Here is an 18,077-nt window from a genome sequence, read left to right on the forward strand (position 1 = left end):
CCTTTCTTAAACTGACATCGGGTCTGACTGGAAACATGACAACAGAAGAGCCTTCCTCCTCCTCCTCCTCCCTCTCCTCCTCCTCCTCCTCCCTCTCGTCCTCCTCCTCCTCCCTCTCCTCCTCCTCCTCCTCCTCCTCCTCCTCCTCCTCCTCCTCCTCCTCTCGCTGCCGGACCCCGACCACTTGAAACTCCACTAAGCAGGCGCACGGAGGGAAGGAGGATCGCACAGGATCCTGTCAGCGGGAGCTCCGAGGGAATAACAAGAGACCTTTATATACCACTGACTCTCTCTCTCTCTCTCTCTCTGACTCTCGCTCTCTCTCTCTCTCTCCCTCTGACTTTCTCTCTCTCTCCCCCTCTCTCTCTCTCTCTCTCCCTCACACTCACACACTCTCTCTCTCTCTCACTCGCTCCTTGCGCATCGCCAGAGCCCTTTCAAAAAGTGCTCGTTCTCTAACTCCAGAGGCAAAAGTTACCATGTACGTGCACGCTTGGATACGCGCGACCCTTGGATTTGTGGGTCTCTGCCTGGTCGCCTTTGTCCAGCAGTCCGCTTCAGGAAGTAAAAGCACTCAAGGTAAGTTTTCACCTCAACACACAGCTTCTTCTTTAATTTTTCTTATTCCAACCCTCATCGTGTGGCCAGGGAACAGTGACTGGCTCCTGCTGGACCTGCTGGGTTCCTCCTGAGTGGGTTCACTGGGTGTGTTGGGAGAGATGACACTCAGAAATATTAGGATCTTTTGTCTAAATAAGTGGAAATTAAGTTGTAAGTTGATTATTTTTGGAATGTGGAGGAGTGAAAAGTGACTTTGCTGAATCATTTCTTCTTTACTTCTTTAGTTTAAATCCAGCAGCCACCTTCTCTCTCTCTCTCTCTCTCTCTCTCTCTCTCTCTGTCTCTCTCTCTCTCTCTCTCTCTCTCTCTCTCTCTCTCTCTCTCTCTCTCTCTCTCTCTCTCTCTCTCTCTCTCTCTCTCTCTCTCTCTGTTGTGCCTCTGTGCTCAGCTCCTTAGATTCCTGCAGATTCACCAAAGCAGAGGAAACATAATGAGGCTTAAATGAAGTTTCACTGGCACTCGGCCGTTTGTCTGTGATCTTCAAACAGCATCAGCAGTGTGAATGCTTCTGTTTCATGGCTAATCCTGCAGGTAATTGAAGTGAGACTATAGCAGGAGGTATTTGCCACAGTCCAGACAAGTATTTGACACCGGCCTGCAACAACACACACATGGAGGAGCCCTGTGTGTGTCTGTCACACACTGCAGCTACAGTACAGCTCTGCCCTCTTGCTCCTCTGTCTTGTGAGAAATGATTCAGAGCAGACGAGAGGCCTGGCACCTTACAGGAACAAGACAGACACGGTGTTATACACTCACTTTCTGATCCGCTCAGCCCTCTTTTCCCCCGGCAGCTTTTCATCACTTCATTTTCCCACAATACAAATGCCAAGCCGGAGCTGCCAGAAAGTATTTGCATGCAAAGACACATCACGGTTTGTGTGTGTGAGTGCGTGTGAGTGTGTGTGTGTGTGTGTGTTGATTGTGGCTGGTGATGTTTTGCACACACAAAAAGACATCTCTCAGGCGGTCGACAAGGCAAAAAGAGAAAAGGGGGTGGGTGACTATTTTGCATCCTGGGTGGTCTGCTGCCCCCACTTGTGGGAAAACTCAATATTTACATTTTGCAATTAGAAGTACTTTTCTCTCACTTTATTTTTTTTCCACAACATCGATTACACACTTCATTGTGGTGTGGAATGCTTCTGTGTGAGAGTCGCTCGGCTGGTGGCGTGCACCTGTTTGCTGGTCACACAGGGAAACGCCACTTGGGAGGCTTCTCCTCCGGGTTCCTGCTCAGCAGCTCTGCAGTCTGAAGTTATTTGTGAACATACTTTGTGCCCAAGTGAAAATAAATACAGCGTTTGACGTCGGTGGCAACTCTGTGGCAAGCTGGAAGCAATTTGGAAAAACGCCGAAAGGGAGAGGGTGAAAGACGCACAATTTATCAGCTCAGTATTTATTTAACGCAGATGTCTCTCTTCTTCCGTCATTGTCAGTCTGATCGTGGCTCAGACTGAGTTTCAGGCATCAGTCATTACTCTAGGAAAAAAAAAGAGAAAAGTGAAGGAGCAGTGGAATGAGGGAGGGAAGATTTAGGGATGTGGCGGAGGGAATGACAAAGAGGGGAAAAATGAGAACCGGGGGGAAACAGGAGAGATTAAGGAGAGCAGGGACGAGACAGTGTGAGCGATCGGGAACAGAGGAGGAGAGGAAAGAGGGAAGAGGGGAGAGGAGCCATAGACGTCATGGCAAATCACTTTCCCCTCCAACAGAGTCCGGGAGCTCCCTTCGCTAATGCAGCGGCACCAAGGCAACGGTTGGTGTGGGCCTGACATGCTGCTGCTGGGGCTGTGTTGGTGTAACCTCTGCTCCGGGGCCCGGGGGTCTGAAGACGCCGGGCTGCCGGAGCCGGAGGAGGAGGCAGGCCGGAGCCGGGGGTCCGGTGCACTACTGTGGGAACCAGGCAGCAGCAGCCCTGGCAATATGAGGCCCAAGTGACTGGGAGGCTTATACCTCGAGATGCTGCACACCCTTCCACCCACCCCCAACACCCACTCACCCCCTTTTTTCTTTTTCACCCAACTCCTGCTTTGTTTGCTTTGTCCCGGCTTCCTTTCCTTTGCACTTAATGAAGTAGCTGCGCTTTTTTCTTCTTCTTCTTCTTCTTCTTCTTCTTCTTCTTCTTCTTCTTCTTCTTCTTCTTCTTCTTCTTCTTCTTCTTCTTCTTCTTCTTCTTCTTCTTCTTCTTCTTCTTCTTCTTCTTCTTCTTCTTCTTCTTCTTCTTCTTCTTCTTCTCTGTCAGCCATAAGCAACCACTGCATCACACCAGCCGTGTCAGAAAGCTCCCTTCGGCCAGTGAGCTGCTTAAATATTTCTTTTGCAACATAAAGGACGTGCACAGCTTCTCCTCTGCCTCCTTCACTGTCCAGCCCACTTTGTGTTGGCTGGATATGCTGCAGGTCTGTGTAAGAATGCCAGTGTCATTGTGTATGTGTGTGTGTAACTGTGGTGGTTCATACATTACTTTCAGCTGCATAGGAGAACCAGTTAAATTGGGATTTTACTTTGTCCCCTTGGCCTTGAACTCATGAGCATTTGTTCTTCAGCTGGAAAAAGAGAGGGGTGGAAAGAGATGACAGACGGACAGGGGCCGCTGCACCATCTTCTCTGAAAATGGCCGCTCGCCTCGTTTAACATCCTGACATCCCCTCCGCTCGGGCGCTGTGGTTTCTCTGCGTCGCCACCCGAGTCCTGACAAGCTCCTGCAGTGGTGATTGTCGAGCGGCGACACTTATCCCCTCTGAGACGCCATGTGCCTCAAACCCAGCAGACGCAAAAGTCCCAATTGTCTGCCCTGGTAATGGAGCAGGATTCTTTCCTTCAGAGTTATTTAAACAGCCTGGCGAATGGAAGATGTATTCAGGTCAACCAGGAAGAAAAATAACTTCTCCTGTCGTCATCCGGATGCCCTGCGACTTTGAGAAGTGAAGAACTCGGTGGATCAGGTTTTTAACTCCGGCGACGTGTCAGACTTTATGTAGTCTTATCTAGGGTTGCAAAATTCCGGGAATATTCAAAGTTGGAAACTTGTCATGGGAATTAACGGGAATATACAAGAATAAACTGGAAATGTTGTGGGTAATTTATACTAACTGTATTTACCTTGTCATATACAGACATAAATATAAACATTTAGTTTTGTCAAAGGCTGATTTGAGCCCTGAGGAAACTTTGGGCACTTGACTATATGCTTCTGCATCGTTGTGTCATTCTTAACATAGGTCTTTGCACAGTATTTGCAAATGTACACAGCCTTTCCTTCTACATTGGATGGGGTGAAATGTCTCTACACATGAGATAGTGCACGTGGCATTGTTCTGTAGAATAAGATGAGAAAAAAAGTTTGTAAAAAAACACTAATGCAATGCCAGAGATATAAATAGTTAGCCAAACAATTGGAATCGTCTGTAAACATATTTTACAATTGATGGATAAGTGAATGGAAATAGGCTAGATGAACAAATGAACAATCCTCAATCAGCATGCTAATATATTTTCCCGAGTAATATCATCGAAACTAACCTGACTAGTCCTGCACACTACAGCAGGCCTCAATAGCCCTGCTGTAGAGTGAAGGATGCTGGGAGTTATCTGTGCATGTGATGGAAGAATGCACAGCGGAGGGTTGAAACTCAACGTGCAGTGTGTGCTGCATTCCATACATCTTTAAAATAGAATTTTGAATGATGTTTTTATTGCTCAGCGTTTAATTTGCGTAGTTTTTGTTTTTTTTCAAAATTCCCAAAATTCCCGAGCTTAACTTCCCATGGAAAGTTTCCGGAAGGTTTCCGGAAATTTACCGGAAACTTTCTGCCCCTTTGCAACCCTAGTCTCATCTGCTTCTCCCTGTCTAAGCCCAATTAAAGCAGATAAGCTCCCAACCTGTGAATGTTCCCCCTAAACAAAAGAACCCTCCTGCTCTCTGCAGCCGACTCCCTGTGTCAAACGTTTGTGAGTTTGCCGCGATCCGAGCGTCGGAGGCAGGTGAGGCCTCCGGGCCGCCCTCGGTCACTCGCTGATGAGAGAGCAGAAGCGGATTAATCCGGCTTCACTTCACCACTCAGCCGACACACTCAGGAAAAAGCATCAGCCTTGACGAGTGCTGTGCCGGCACCAGCGTGCGTGTTGCTACAAAGCAGCCGAGAGAGCAGGGAGATTATTATCCTGGCAAAATGGTGAAAACGCTCGGTAGAAATTCTCTTCGTGAGCAATGTGGTGTGAATCACAAAGGGCGACTTTGATCTATGGGCGTGATGCGAGTGAGAGAGGATGACGGCGATGAGTGATTTGAGACTGGATGTTAATGACGGCACTTAGCAGGCAGAAGAGCTCTCGCTGGCTCCGCTACATTTGGAGAATCCTTTAAAAAAAAACGAGCGGTTCCGGCGCATTGTGCCGAGTTCGTCTAATTCCTCGCTCCGGTGTGGCCAAGCCGCAGCTTTATACAAACACTGGAGTTGAGTTTTGGGGCAGGCAGGCTGCAGCGGCCACGTCCAGATCCAGCACCATGTTTACAGGCACATGTAAAGTTGGAGCTGTCTGCCAGGAGCTGTGACCCGAGGCGATTCAGAGGGCTGCGCGTTCTGGACAGTCGCTCACTTTCATCCCGGGCCGCTGGAATGTGAGACCAGGACATTTTCCTCTCTGCAGCAGAGTGTCAAAGATTCTGGCCTCAAGAAATCTGACTTGCCGAGGTCTCGAAAAGGAGAATTTCATTTGAAGTGCACCTTCCAAATGATTTATATTGAAACAAATACACAAAACAAAGTTAATCTCACTTCAAATGAAAAGGTCCCAGATTGAAATTACACTCTTCTGGCTGGCCTACGTGTTACATAATTTAATTATCTGATAGGGTAAAATAGGACAGTAGATTATGTTTTAATTAGAGGCTGACACAATTCTTTGAGGTGAAGACTACAAGCAATGCGGCGAGCGACTTTTTCTTCTTCTACTGTTGAACCCTGTCTCAACTTCCTGCAGTTGTACCCGGCTTCTTGCCCAGTGGCCAGTGGGATTGGCTGCAGCTCCCCCATGACCCGCAAAGGAGAAGCAGTGTAGCTGGATGGATTCATTTATAGTGCATGATGCAAATATGCTCTAGTCTTCAATCAATCAGAAAGAAAGCAGTTTATAATAAAAGTGACCGTTTTCAGGCACTTAATTTTCTTTCCCCTTTCATCCTTTTCTTTTTCTTTTTGATTCTCTGATTTAACTTTCTTTGGGGGGGAGACCTCACTTCACTCCAGCTCCAGCAATCACTCTATTAAGTACTTAGGAATAAAACCAAGACAAACAGGCTTTTTTGAGGACCCTCCCTCAGTGGGGTCCTGGGTAGCTCGCCCCCAACCCCCCCAACCCCAGCGCCCCTGCTTGACACTGCAGATTCCCTGCTCCTCCCCAGGGGGCCGGATCAGCTGTTGAGACCCCTCTGTCACGGTACCTTTTCTCCTCTCCTTCAATCAATCAATCAAATTTTATTTGTATAGCCCATATTCACAAATCACAATTCGTCTCATAGGGTTTTAACATGGTGTGACATCCTCTGTCCTCAGCAAGAGTAAGGAAAAAATACGAAAAACCCTTTTAATAGGTACAAATACGTAGAAACCTCAGAGAGAGAGAGAGAGAGAGAGACACATGTGAGGGATCCCTCTCCAGGACGGACAGAAGTGCAATAGATGTCAAGTGTATGAAAACATCATCGGGATTAAAGTTTTTAGCAGCATCGATGAGGGTAAACATTTTGAAGGATAACTTCAATACTACATGACAAGCAAGTCACTCTATCAGGCCCCTGTGACCCTGTTTGTCGCCTCACTTCCCTTTGGTGAAACAGATACGATGGGAATAAATATCATTTCAGTCGTCTGAACCGCTTTGTGTTTGCGTACCAGTGTCCAGCGGTGAGGAAACGTTCGAACCCCGGCCCTCAGGAGGAAGGCGAGCAGCGCCTGTGTGGAGCTTGTTTATTTACCGAGGCTTTAAACTGAACAATATGTTCCAAATGAGGCCTGTGATGCTTCTCTCAACTGTGGCATTGTGGTTAACGTCCCGAACAAAACTCTCTCTCCCCTGGTTCCTATCTCTCTCCTCTCTCTCGCTGCCTCTCACCCGGTCGCTGGCCTTTGTTCTCCGTGCAGATGCGGCGCTGCGCTGACAACTTCCCTGTTGGGTTTCGGGGGAGGATGGAGCCGGCGTCGACAGCGCTCTGACCCCGCGAGCGCCGCCGGCTCGCTGAGGAGCCTCGGTGCTGTCCCTCAGCCAGCTGCAGAGACTCTTAGATCATTAATTCTCTAACCCCCCCCCCCCAGCCGCTCAGCCCACATTTGTTTTTCTTCTGCATTACTCCCTGATTGGGGACAGTGTGATTCAGGAGGAGGTCTCGGTGAGATTGTCCCCTCGGCCTCGGCTCTTCCCCGGGCCCGGGACCGACTCCTCACCGTGGTTCCTCCTCTCTTGCCCTCCTCCCCTCTCCCTCCTGTGACCTCTCGGGCTGAATAATGGGTCTGCGTCTCTATTTGAGAGTTTCAAGGGGGGGGGGGGGGGGTCCGCGAGGGACATCATTAGGATGGTCTGCGGTGGTCAGCGTTTGTCGGAGGGGGGTTGGGGGTCAGAGAGAGCCTTGTTTACAGACTGTGTGTGTTTACATTCCTGATGGTGAGCGCCAGCTTTAGTAGAGACTGCTGGAAGTGAAAGGAAATGCTCTTATTCTGCTTAGTAATGGAAAAATCCAGCCCAATACATCAAGGAATCCAGATGAGAAAAAAAAAAAAAAGAGGAAAGTTATTTATGTGGTGGGCCCTGGCCAATGCATTCTGGGTAGAAAGAGGAATGACTTCACTGATGAATTTGAGACTTCCTCAATGGACAGAGGCCTGGGAAAACCCACATGACACTCTGCAGTGTTTAATCACCTCTGCTGAACCCCAGATAGATATTTATTGTAGACTGTAATAGCTTCTAAATATGATTAATGGCAAGTAATGTTTGTTCTTGTGTTTAAATTGTAACCATCCGTCATGCAGGCATTTACGGGCTCCAACTAACAATTATTTTCATTATCGAGAACTTGATTATTTTCTATTAAATGTCAGCAAATAGCAAAGAATGCTCCTCGGTTCCCAGAGGGGACATCGTCCAAAACCCACAGATATTTAGTTTACGATCACAGAAGAGCAAGACGATGAGAAAATGTTCAGATTTGAGAATCTGGAACTAGAGGATTTTGGGCCAAAATGACACAAATAAAAGAACTGATCATCAAAACAGTTGTTGATCAATCTTGTTAATAAATTAAAAGATGAATCAACTAATTATTATAGCTCTACAGCCATTTACTCCAGGGTAATTCTATTGTCCTGGTGTCTGACATATTCAATATATATATATATATAATATATATATTCACTTATATGCAATATATATAATACATATAAGTGAAAAGCTATTTATATACATATATAATTTATTTATTTATCCATTGGTTTACACTTCTTCATACCGATGAGGAGTTGTAAGAAAAATGTACAGGAAATTTAATGGGCTCCACCTTTGAAGGTAAAAGCTTTTGCCTGAGCCTTATAATTTTTCTTTATAATAAAAAAGTCCACACAATTATACTTTTGTAATAAGCCAAGTTGGAGTCTCCAGACATGACAGGGTGCTGCACTGATTAACTGCAGAGGTCATTGAGTCCATAAAGCAGGTGATGATTCACCACCAGGTTCCGCTTCCTTATAACTTTTAATGTACTTTTTAGAAATAACAATGATTATAATCATAATTTCAAGAAAAAATTATTTCTAGATTTGACAATTTGAAGCTTTTCTTCTTGAGAACAATGTTAAGTTGCAGCCCTACATCCGACAGTTGTGTGAAAAGCCCTATGTAGGTAAAAGTCCGGACTCGATTACATCTCCACATGAACTCTTTGTTTTTCTGCCTCCCTCTGCGAAGGTATAACTTTACAGATTCCATTTCTTTTTTCTCTCTTGCTGTGGCGTCCTACTTATGCAGTCTGCTAAAGTACAGTTCCGACTTTGATTGAGAGGCCATTAAACGCTTGATACGACTGTTAAAGTGAACTGTTTGCCCGGAGTGATTGTGCTGTCTCTCAGCGTTCACACGACTCGTCCGTCCAGTCGGTTCCAGCCCACTGAACTCCACCGTTTCTGAGCTTCAGTAGTTAATGCCTGCTTCACAGCTTACACAGAGAACCACTTTATTCCCCAGGTTGACAGGAAACATCTAAAAATATCACACTTGTGCTGTAATTGCTGCGTTGCCATCTTTATAGTTGGTACTGTATCTGGCTAAAGCAACCACCAATGAATGTAATTGCTGTGTGCAGAGGGGAGAGTGTCATGTCAGTTAGCTCTGGTTGTATAAATATAAGGTACACAGCTGGACTAAGTGCCACCCTACCCGCGTATAAAATATGCTGCACGAGGCCAAGAAATCATTACCGGTGAAGGACACATGCCACATGGAGGGTGAGAACCCCCCCGGCCGGAAAGGTTCAAATTAATTTCCTGTCTCTTCCTAATGGGAGCTGTTACAAGCTACGCTCAATTATTCAGTGTTGTATGTATTAGACCTCTGACACTGATGTGTGTGTCACGTCGGCCCCTCTCCGCGCTCTCTTAGTATTACTCCATGATTCACTTAATTACTGTAATAAGTGTTTTCCTTCTGGAGGTGGTCCGGAGGTCTGCGAGTCACAGTCTATTAAGGCCACACATGCGAAAAGGACCAGCACCAGATGCTCGGGTCTGTGATCAAAATCTCAGGGAATCCACATTATTTATTCACGGAGCTGGAGCCTGAGGTTCCTCCGGAGATGTTTTATAAATGACACGAGGTGCGTCCACTTGCTCGGAGTCGATGCTTGTGCTGTTGGAAAACACACACGGCATTAAAGTCTCATGGAAGAGGCAACAGATTGAGGAATTACATAAGTAGAGCTTGTATGTGTTGGCTCCAACTATTGTCAAGACGTTGTAATAAGGGCATCCCAGAGTACACATCCATTATACACAGGTTTGTTGAATACAGAAGCTGAGAGATGTAGAATATATAAAAAATTAAGCACTTTATTACGTTGGACTGAAGCAGAGCAAAACCTTGGAAAGTAAATCTTAGAGTCAACACTTGCTTCCATAATTTCCATTTTTGATTGACGGGAAATTAAAGAAGCTACAAAATAAATATTTAGATTAGATAAAGTGAAATAATCCTCAGTGTGGAAACTAGTTGACTCTTTGTGTGAACAAATATGTGTCTGAATGGACAGTTGTTTGGCATTTGTCGTGGTTTAATGATGTTGATGAGTGAATAAACAGATACACAACACTGAATGTAATTAACTGCAGGTTGAATATGCGCTGAGGTAATGAAGAACAAATTATTAATTTAGAAAATAAAGGAGGAAACTAGAAGCAGCACTCAGTTTATCACAAACCTCCTCCAAGGCCCAACAGTCCTCTTATGTAACAACATTTAAAAATTCACTCGATCCAGATTTGCTATTTGGATCTGCTCCTAATTGCACACACTCATAAATATAAATCCCTGAATTTTTCCATAATGATCCAAGAATTATTCCCTGAGAAATAAAGGAAGATGTTGAAAAAAAGCCATCACAATGTCAAAGAAAGGAAGAGGAAAATAAAAAAGCCTGCATTTGCCCACTGGTTTCGGATCTGGAGCAAAAGTAGTTCTTCCTTGAGTGATGCCCCCCCCCCCCCCTTTAGGAAAGTTCATGGAAATTATTGTTGCAGTTATTCTGCTTAATTACAAACACAGATGAAAACATGACCTACTTGATGGAGATAGGAGTCTTTTTAGGTTTCAGCAATTTAGTATTGCAGTCGGAGCAGCTTTATTTATTTAATTCCAAAAAGAATTGGGACAACTATTGCAGCATAGGTTGGATCAAACTTCAAAAACTTGAAAATGGGGGCGTCCAATAACTCCTGGATCCGGCCCTGTTGCATGGCTTCTCTACCTCTTTCAAATTAAAGTTTAAACGTACATTATGTAACTTTGGCTACTAGGGGTCTCTCAATCAAATCAAAAAACAACAAACCAAATCAAAAGACCTATAGTTCGATGACATTGTGAAGCAGCGTGGAATCATGGGAGTTTCGATTTATTTTTCCCATTATCTTCTTGGGTCACCTGGTTCTTTTGTGCGTTTGCACTTTGCTGGAAGAGCTTCAACGACAGAAGCAAATGGAAATGAAGAATCATGACCAGTGACTTAATTAAAACGGTGAAAGGAAAACCAGCCGACTGACTGGCTTACTTTGTGTTTTTCCTTTTTCATACGTCATCTGTAGCAGAGACAGCTGAAGCAGATAGGCCTCCTCTTGAAACTGCCTCCAGCTCCAGCTCAAGCCGAGAAAGAGACACCGATAACATCACTGTGACATCATCATCGGGTCTTTTTCTTTTTCACATTTTGGAAAAAACTCCCTCCGGGACGTTACACAACTGTTTCCCTGGCCCGAGGAGTAAATCCTAGTGCAAAGTAAACTGTTCCTCACGAGGTGCAGCACTTTACTAAAAACACGAAGCATAAGGAATAAATAGGAAAAGCATGGGTCGGCATAAACAAGGCGTCGATTTGACACAGTTAATGTCTTCAGGCATGTGAACATACTGTCGCTCTGCTGAGGCTCAGCCGGCATGTTCCTCAGATTAGTCTGAGGCTTCATGGTTGGTGGACATAAGCAGGGAGGCACCCGGGGGTTTGAAGTTGTGATCACAGATTTTCTGAAAGCGCAGGATCAGTCGGTGGTCATGATTCCTAAACATTTAGAGTGTGTGAAGGATGAGTGTAAATATCCCGAATGGAAGCAGTTGATATTTTTATTCACAACTTTTTAGAGCCCTGCCGGACAGCCAACAGTGTGTCCCTTCATTAGCTGGAGGGGGGAGATCTGGGCAGCAGAGGGGGGGGCGGGATGCTAAATTTTGTGTTAATGTTGACGTCTGCATTTCATCAAAACCACCTTTTTTTTTTCTGGGAGGAGGAGGTGGTGGAGGTGGAGGTGAGCGAGTCTCATGTCCTGCACAACTTGGAAAAACCGGCGACATTTTCACACTGTGCTGTGATAATGTTTTGCGACAAGCAGCCGTGGTTCCTGTTACCGTCGGCAACCGGGTCCTCACTTCCTCTCAGGCCCCCAGACCAACGGAGGGACTCACATCACATTATATCAGCGTGTGCTACAAATAGAACTGGATGTATACACACTATAGGAACGTTTTAATGTGACATGTTTTATATATTCACTTTCCCTATGGAAATGTGGTCTCAGGCTGTGTTTCCGTTTTGAGTCAAGCACATGCAGCAGCATTATAATTGTATGTATGTTCACTTTTACTGGTGTAAATATGCAAACTTCCCCTCAGCTCTAAGGTGTTGTGCTTGATGTACATTTGCACCAGAAGGCTGCTTTGACATTCGTCTGCAGAACGGAGGAAAGTTTCTTCGTGCTCAAATTAAATCTACGTTTGCAAAGTGAACACACGACACTTACAAAAATGTGACGTGGAAACTTGAAGCCACCGGTGCACAGACACTGAGAATTGAGTTTTTTCACTGATGATGATGGAGAAATCTTGTTTCCCGAGATCAATAATATTTGCATGTTCGTACATTGTGAGACAGAGTAAAGCCTTTTTCATATACAACTCCATCGATAGTGCGCTAACTACAAGCATGCATCCCCGGCATCTCCACCACTTTTCACTGTATATATTGTTTCGTTTTATATTGTTTTTGTTGTTTAATGTTGTTTAATGTCTGATTTATGTGCACCAACCACACCAAAGAATTTCCTGTATGTGAATATATACTTGGCAATTAAAAGAATTCTGATTCTGATACAAACATGTGGGTAAAGGCCCAAGAAATGAAGGAAAGAAGGCTGCTTAGCAACAATCGTAATTGCTGCCAAACATTGCATTGTATATGAAATGTATATTGTATTAGTCATTTGCTGAGACTGCAGAAATCCGGCAGAAACGAGTCAGCTACAGATCTGCAACAAATTGAATTAGTTTGACTAGAATATGGATCATTTAGAACTTATAGATAGAAGAGGTTCTCATAAACACACTACAGCCATACTGCTCAGTACCTACAGTAATTACCCTGACCTTATCCCCCCCCCCCCTCCTGCACGACCACAACCCTAAGTATAGTGTAAGTGTGGTTCCAAGATGGATAATTACAATACTTGTTCCTGTGTAATTACACAAACATGACAAACACCGTGATCCAGAGAACACCTTCTTTATGGAATTGAACCCGGCACCCTTCCTCCCCGTGCTGCGAGCGGCTCATGAAAACCGAAGCGTTTCTTCTGAAAAATGTCATGAAAGAATGTTTTTGTCTCGAAATGCAGAAAAAAGCCGGCAAACGTTTGAATGTTCGAATGTTTTATCGCCCTGGCCGACTGAACGCATCACCCGGTCCATATTTCTGACCATTATTTTGGAGCCGGCTGCGGGCGCCTGCGAGTGAAAGCTCCACCGACGACGGGTGTCCCAGCTCCACTCCGGCTATTTCTGTCTCCAAAGGGAAAGGTGATGGGGGGGTGGGGGGTGGGGGGGGTGGGGGGTGGAGAGGGAGCAAAGCAAACAGCGAGGGTCTCAACACTCAAAGCAAACATTACCCTATGTTTGAACTGCACACCTTCAGCCCGACAACTCTCCCACACACTCGCGCCCCCCCCCCCCCCCCCCCCCTCCCGAGTCTGATTCCTGCTCGCATCCCCCCCCCCCTCACGCTGGCCCAGTTAAATACACTGCTTATCCCAGAGCCTCAGTCCCCATTAATCAGGGAGGAAAGCAACTCTGACAAGGTCTCACCTCCACGGCCAGCAGCCCCCCACCCTCCCACCCCCCCGACTTACATGTGGGGACGGCTCTGGAATGAAATGAACTAATGACTTTTAAGAACAACCTTCCTGATCGTCACCTTTGAGGATTTCAGAATGTTTTATCTGGCCACTTTTGATACAGTTCTAATAAATCCCAGTTATGGGCCCGTCTAGGCCTGAATGCCCCCCCCCCCCCCCCCCCCCACCCCTCCCCCTCTCTCCACAAGTGAAAAGTTTTCTCTGCACTATGCAACAGTTCACTGAGGGAGTTGGACGTCTGACACGCTGCAAATTTAAAGTTTTATTGAGCGTACAAATGGAGCATGAAGTGAATCGGTTTCAGGAGAGGAGGAAACATGCGTTTTGATTCTGTACGACCTCGGTTTCATCCAAACAAAATCATTGAATTCAATATTCCAAGAATGTCAGTGGGTTTAAACACAGACTCCAGCTATTTGTGGCTTTAATATGCTCAAGTGCATGAACCACAGGGGAGAGCAACAGCAGCAGCAATATTCAGAATGACACATCCCCCCCCCGGGGGAAAGTGTTTAAAACATCTGAGCGTTGCCCAACATCTCTTTCTTCTTGGGTTTTTTTGTGTTGTTTCGACTTTGTTTATTCATCCTTGTCTGGAAGCGCTGGCTCCGTCCTCCGCTGCCTTAACTTGTTCCCAACAACTGTGACTCCTCAGCTCAAAAGAATGAAATAAGCTCTCAATGAAAAACACAATCTTTTCATCTGAGGCATGAGTCAATTACCAGGCCTGCATGACTGAACCTCTGCGTTTGTCTCGGGCTCTCACAGGAGCGTCCTCTGGACCCGACCGGAGGACCGATTCACTCTGACATGTTTATTTCCACGGCACAGAGCAGTTTGGGTTTGTTGTTCACGTGTCCGTCGGAACAGTAACTCTCACGGCTGGATCTTTTAAACAATGCTTTGACGGACACGGATGATTATGATCTGTGCGCCAGGATTTCTGAATTTGTATTTATCTCATTCTGTGGAGCTCACACCAAAGGGAAAGGGGGAATGTGGATGTGTTCATTTTGACATTAGTGTTCATTATCATTTCCTTGGGTCCCACTTGATGCACAGATCAGAGTAAACAGATCCCTCTGTGTTTGCACTCGCTGTTAAATCATTGCTCACATGTTGAAATTCATTGTTAGTGAAGTGTTGTTTCAGCGTTGGAGAGCATTCTGGCTGCAGCCATTTTCATTCTGCTGCAGGAGGAAAAAAAACACAAACCTCTAGCTTGTTTGTGTCTTTTTTAAACCAATCACAATCCTCCTGGACAGCACACAGTCCAGGATGCAGCAACAATGCCTCTAGAAAATAGTGTCAGGGGGGAAACTTGTTTGGTGCAATGATGGACTGAATACAAAGATGGACGACAGGTCTCCACTTCCTCCTACTATCCAGACATGAAGCTAAAATCCCCCGGGTCTCGAGCCAGAGTCTACTCAGTAGCGACCGGGGGGGTTGGAGCCGTGGTCTCGAGGTCCTGCTCTCAACCAATCACGAGTCAGTCTCAGCTGTCACTCATGACTTTTAGACAGTTTCTATAGCAGAAAAAAACAGATTAAACCAATATTTACTGGCAACAAAATTGACTTTGGACCATGTCTCATCCATTAACACGGAGAAGGCAGGGTTCATGAACAATTCTGTAGCCAGCCACCAGATGGCCATTGAGACGCTTTGGCTTTAGTTTTTTTGGGGGGGCGGGGCATCATGCTGCCATCTTTATGCCTCTCTTCAAATAAAACGCCACAGACGGCAGTAAAAGACGTAAGGAAGGGGAGGAGAGTGATGCCTAAAATAAGCGACCAATGGCCGGCCTGTACTCTACGCTCTTACATCCGGTGAGTCCGACGAGTGAAGTGTCAGCTTGTGCTATAACTGTGTCAAAGTAATATTTGCACAAAGCTGCGGTTGTGGTGCCGTGGAGGCGTCGCTGATTGATTGGAAGGGGATTTTTTTTTTTTGCGAGGAGGGAGCAGGTTTTAACACAGTTGGTTACATAATGTCACCGGTTCAGGTGGTTTTCACCAAACACAGAGGCAGTTTTGTTGGTTTTAAAAACCCGAGGTGCGGAGGGAGCAGCTCCCTGCCATCATTAAAAATGTGACTGTTATCATAACACGCCAGTTGTGTAACATTAAAGATGCTTTCAGCTCAGGATCCGCTGCTTTGATTTTGCACTCAAACAATCGCCTGCAGCAGCCACAGCATCAAAGTCCTTTTTTAGACGGCAATTTGAACGAGGGAAAAACAGAGATGTGGTGGAAAAGTGGATAAGTGACATTGTGTGTGTGTGTGTGTCTTTGTGTGTGTGTGTGAATGCATATTGTATGTCAAAGCTCTGGAAAATCACTGCTTAAATTTATAGTCGATTGTGTTACGCTGTTAATCTTTGAATCCTAACTGTAGTTTCTGGCTTGAGGCATTTTTGAAAGATGTGAGTGTGTCAGCCTCAGTGTGTGTGTGTGTGTGTGCGTGTGTGTGTGTGTGTGTGTGTGTGTGTGTGTGTGTGTGTGTGCGTGCGACTCAGAGTAATTTTGAAAAAAGTGGATAAGTGACATTGTGTGTGTGTGTGTGTGTCTTTGTGTGTGTGTGTGTGAATGCATATTGTATGTCAAAGCTTTGGAAAATCACTGCTTAAATTTATAGTCGATTGTGTTACGCTGTTAATCTTTGAATCCTAACTGTAGTTTCTGGCTTGAGGCATTTTTGAAAGATGTGAGTGTGTCAGCCTCAGTGTGTGTGTGTGTGTTGTGTGTTCGTGTGTGTGTGTGCGTGTGTGTGTGCGTGCGACTCAGAGTAAAACAGGCACGAGAGTTGACAACCCTGCAGACTGGAAAGATGAAGTGATCCGACGCTCCAGATGGAAACATAAATAACAAGATGAAAAGAGGGGATTCTTTGAGTTTCTGTCATGATGAATAATAATTACCACGGAGACTCGGCACAAAGGAAGCTGACAGTGAGACGGATATTCTGTCGTGATTAATACTCCCTCCATTGAAAAACACTCGCTCACCTGGCTGCTCTTGGTCTTATCCTGGAAGACAGAAGGTGTAAAGGAGAAAGGAGCCGGGCTGCTCTTCAGGTGAATTGATATTGTTCTCACATAATATAAATCAATGGAGGGCTCGGAGGGCTCCTGCGTCATTAAACGGCTTTTGTGGAAACTTAGCAGCGAGCGAGCGACTGTACGACTCTCCCAGGTGCTGCAGAGAAATGGAGTGCACCCCCGTGGAAGATGTTGACTTTTCTTCAACGTGTTTGAACAGGCAAACATTTGATCCTCAGAAATGTTTGCTATTAATAAAAAGTGATATACTTCAACAAACGACAGCAAAAAGAAAAAAAATGCAGCTGCACAAAAGAGATCGGTTACGTGGAAAACTTTAAAAATATATTCACCCTGTTATCCATCACTTCTTTAAACCTTTCAAATTAGAATTCGGATCAGAAGCGGATGATCAGAGGCTCCATAGAGAGAGTGTGTCTCATTTGAACCTCTGACATGTGTCATCGGGCCAAGATCTATAACCTTTATTACAAAAATGTTTGGATGCTCATGAGTCTGACAAGGGATTTGGAAAGGTTTCCTAATATTTGAAATAAATAATTTCTACAGATTGCAAATTTGGCAGGTCGAGTAAAGTCAGGTTTTCACCAGAGGACCTGCAGGCAACTCTGAGATCTGTCAGGGGCAAAGATGCATCTATAACAAGGAAGGGATTTCTAAAGATAACCTGCAAGAAAGTCACAATCCATAAAATAATTATTTAGAACGAGACAAAGCTATCATCACCAGACCTTCTGGATTATATAAGACAGATCATACATGAAGATTTCATGTTCTGCCGAGAGCGAAGCAGCGTTTCAGGAGAACAACGAGATTAAATCTGAGCAGCACGGAGGTGGAAATGTCCTGGTTTGGGTTGTTTGGCCGTTTGTAGAATGCTGAGTCATCTCAAAGAGCGTTTGAAGATAATTTCGAGGCCAAATTTTAAAGTGGAACAGGAAGTGGAGCCTTTCAACAGCCCAGTGTTGAGGTTGACAATCTATTGTAATCAGATATTAGGTGTGTTCTTTCGACACGTTGTGCACATGTCTCCTGTTTATGTGCTTAACACAGACTCGGACACTTTTAGTACTTTGTAAGTTACACTGGGGAAATGGGGATGGATATCCTTATTTTCTGTTCTTCATTTTCTCTAAATGTGCTTACACTTAAGGGTTGCATGTGATTATTACTTACTGATGCCTATTTTTGATAAATTTCCCATTTGTGGGAATAATACAATTATTTTAACTTCCCAAAGGCGGATGAAAACATCTGCAATCGTACTTATGTTTTAAAAAATAAAATTTGTATTTATTACTTCTTCTTCACTTATTGTCTTTGTAGCATATTTGCCTGCAAACGTGATAATTCAGCTCAAAAACTCCTCTGTGCCTGAGTTCAGTCTCACTGTTCTCACAGTTCATTCTTATTAAACCAAACCTTGATTCAGGCCCTTAACAGTTTTTCACACA

The 18,077-nt window shown here is 45.0% G+C and overlaps 1 protein-coding gene across 1 annotated transcript in view; it reads left to right on the forward strand.

Moving 5' to 3' along the window:
- The first annotated feature begins 384 nt into the window (after positions 1-384).
- Positions 385-18,077, forward strand: part of scube3 (signal peptide, CUB domain, EGF-like 3) — a 74,207-nt gene continuing 56,514 nt past the window's right edge. Inside the window, exon 1 of the mRNA XM_061075031.1 lies at positions 385-579. Within this exon, the coding sequence (XP_060931014.1) occupies positions 480-579 (100 nt within the window). The 5' untranslated portion in view covers positions 385-479. The remainder of the gene's footprint in view (positions 580-18,077) is intronic.

The sequence above is a fragment of the Limanda limanda genome, chromosome 7, assembly GCF_963576545.1.
Source record: "Limanda limanda chromosome 7, fLimLim1.1, whole genome shotgun sequence".
Lineage (NCBI taxonomy): Eukaryota > Metazoa > Chordata > Actinopteri > Pleuronectiformes > Pleuronectidae > Limanda > Limanda limanda.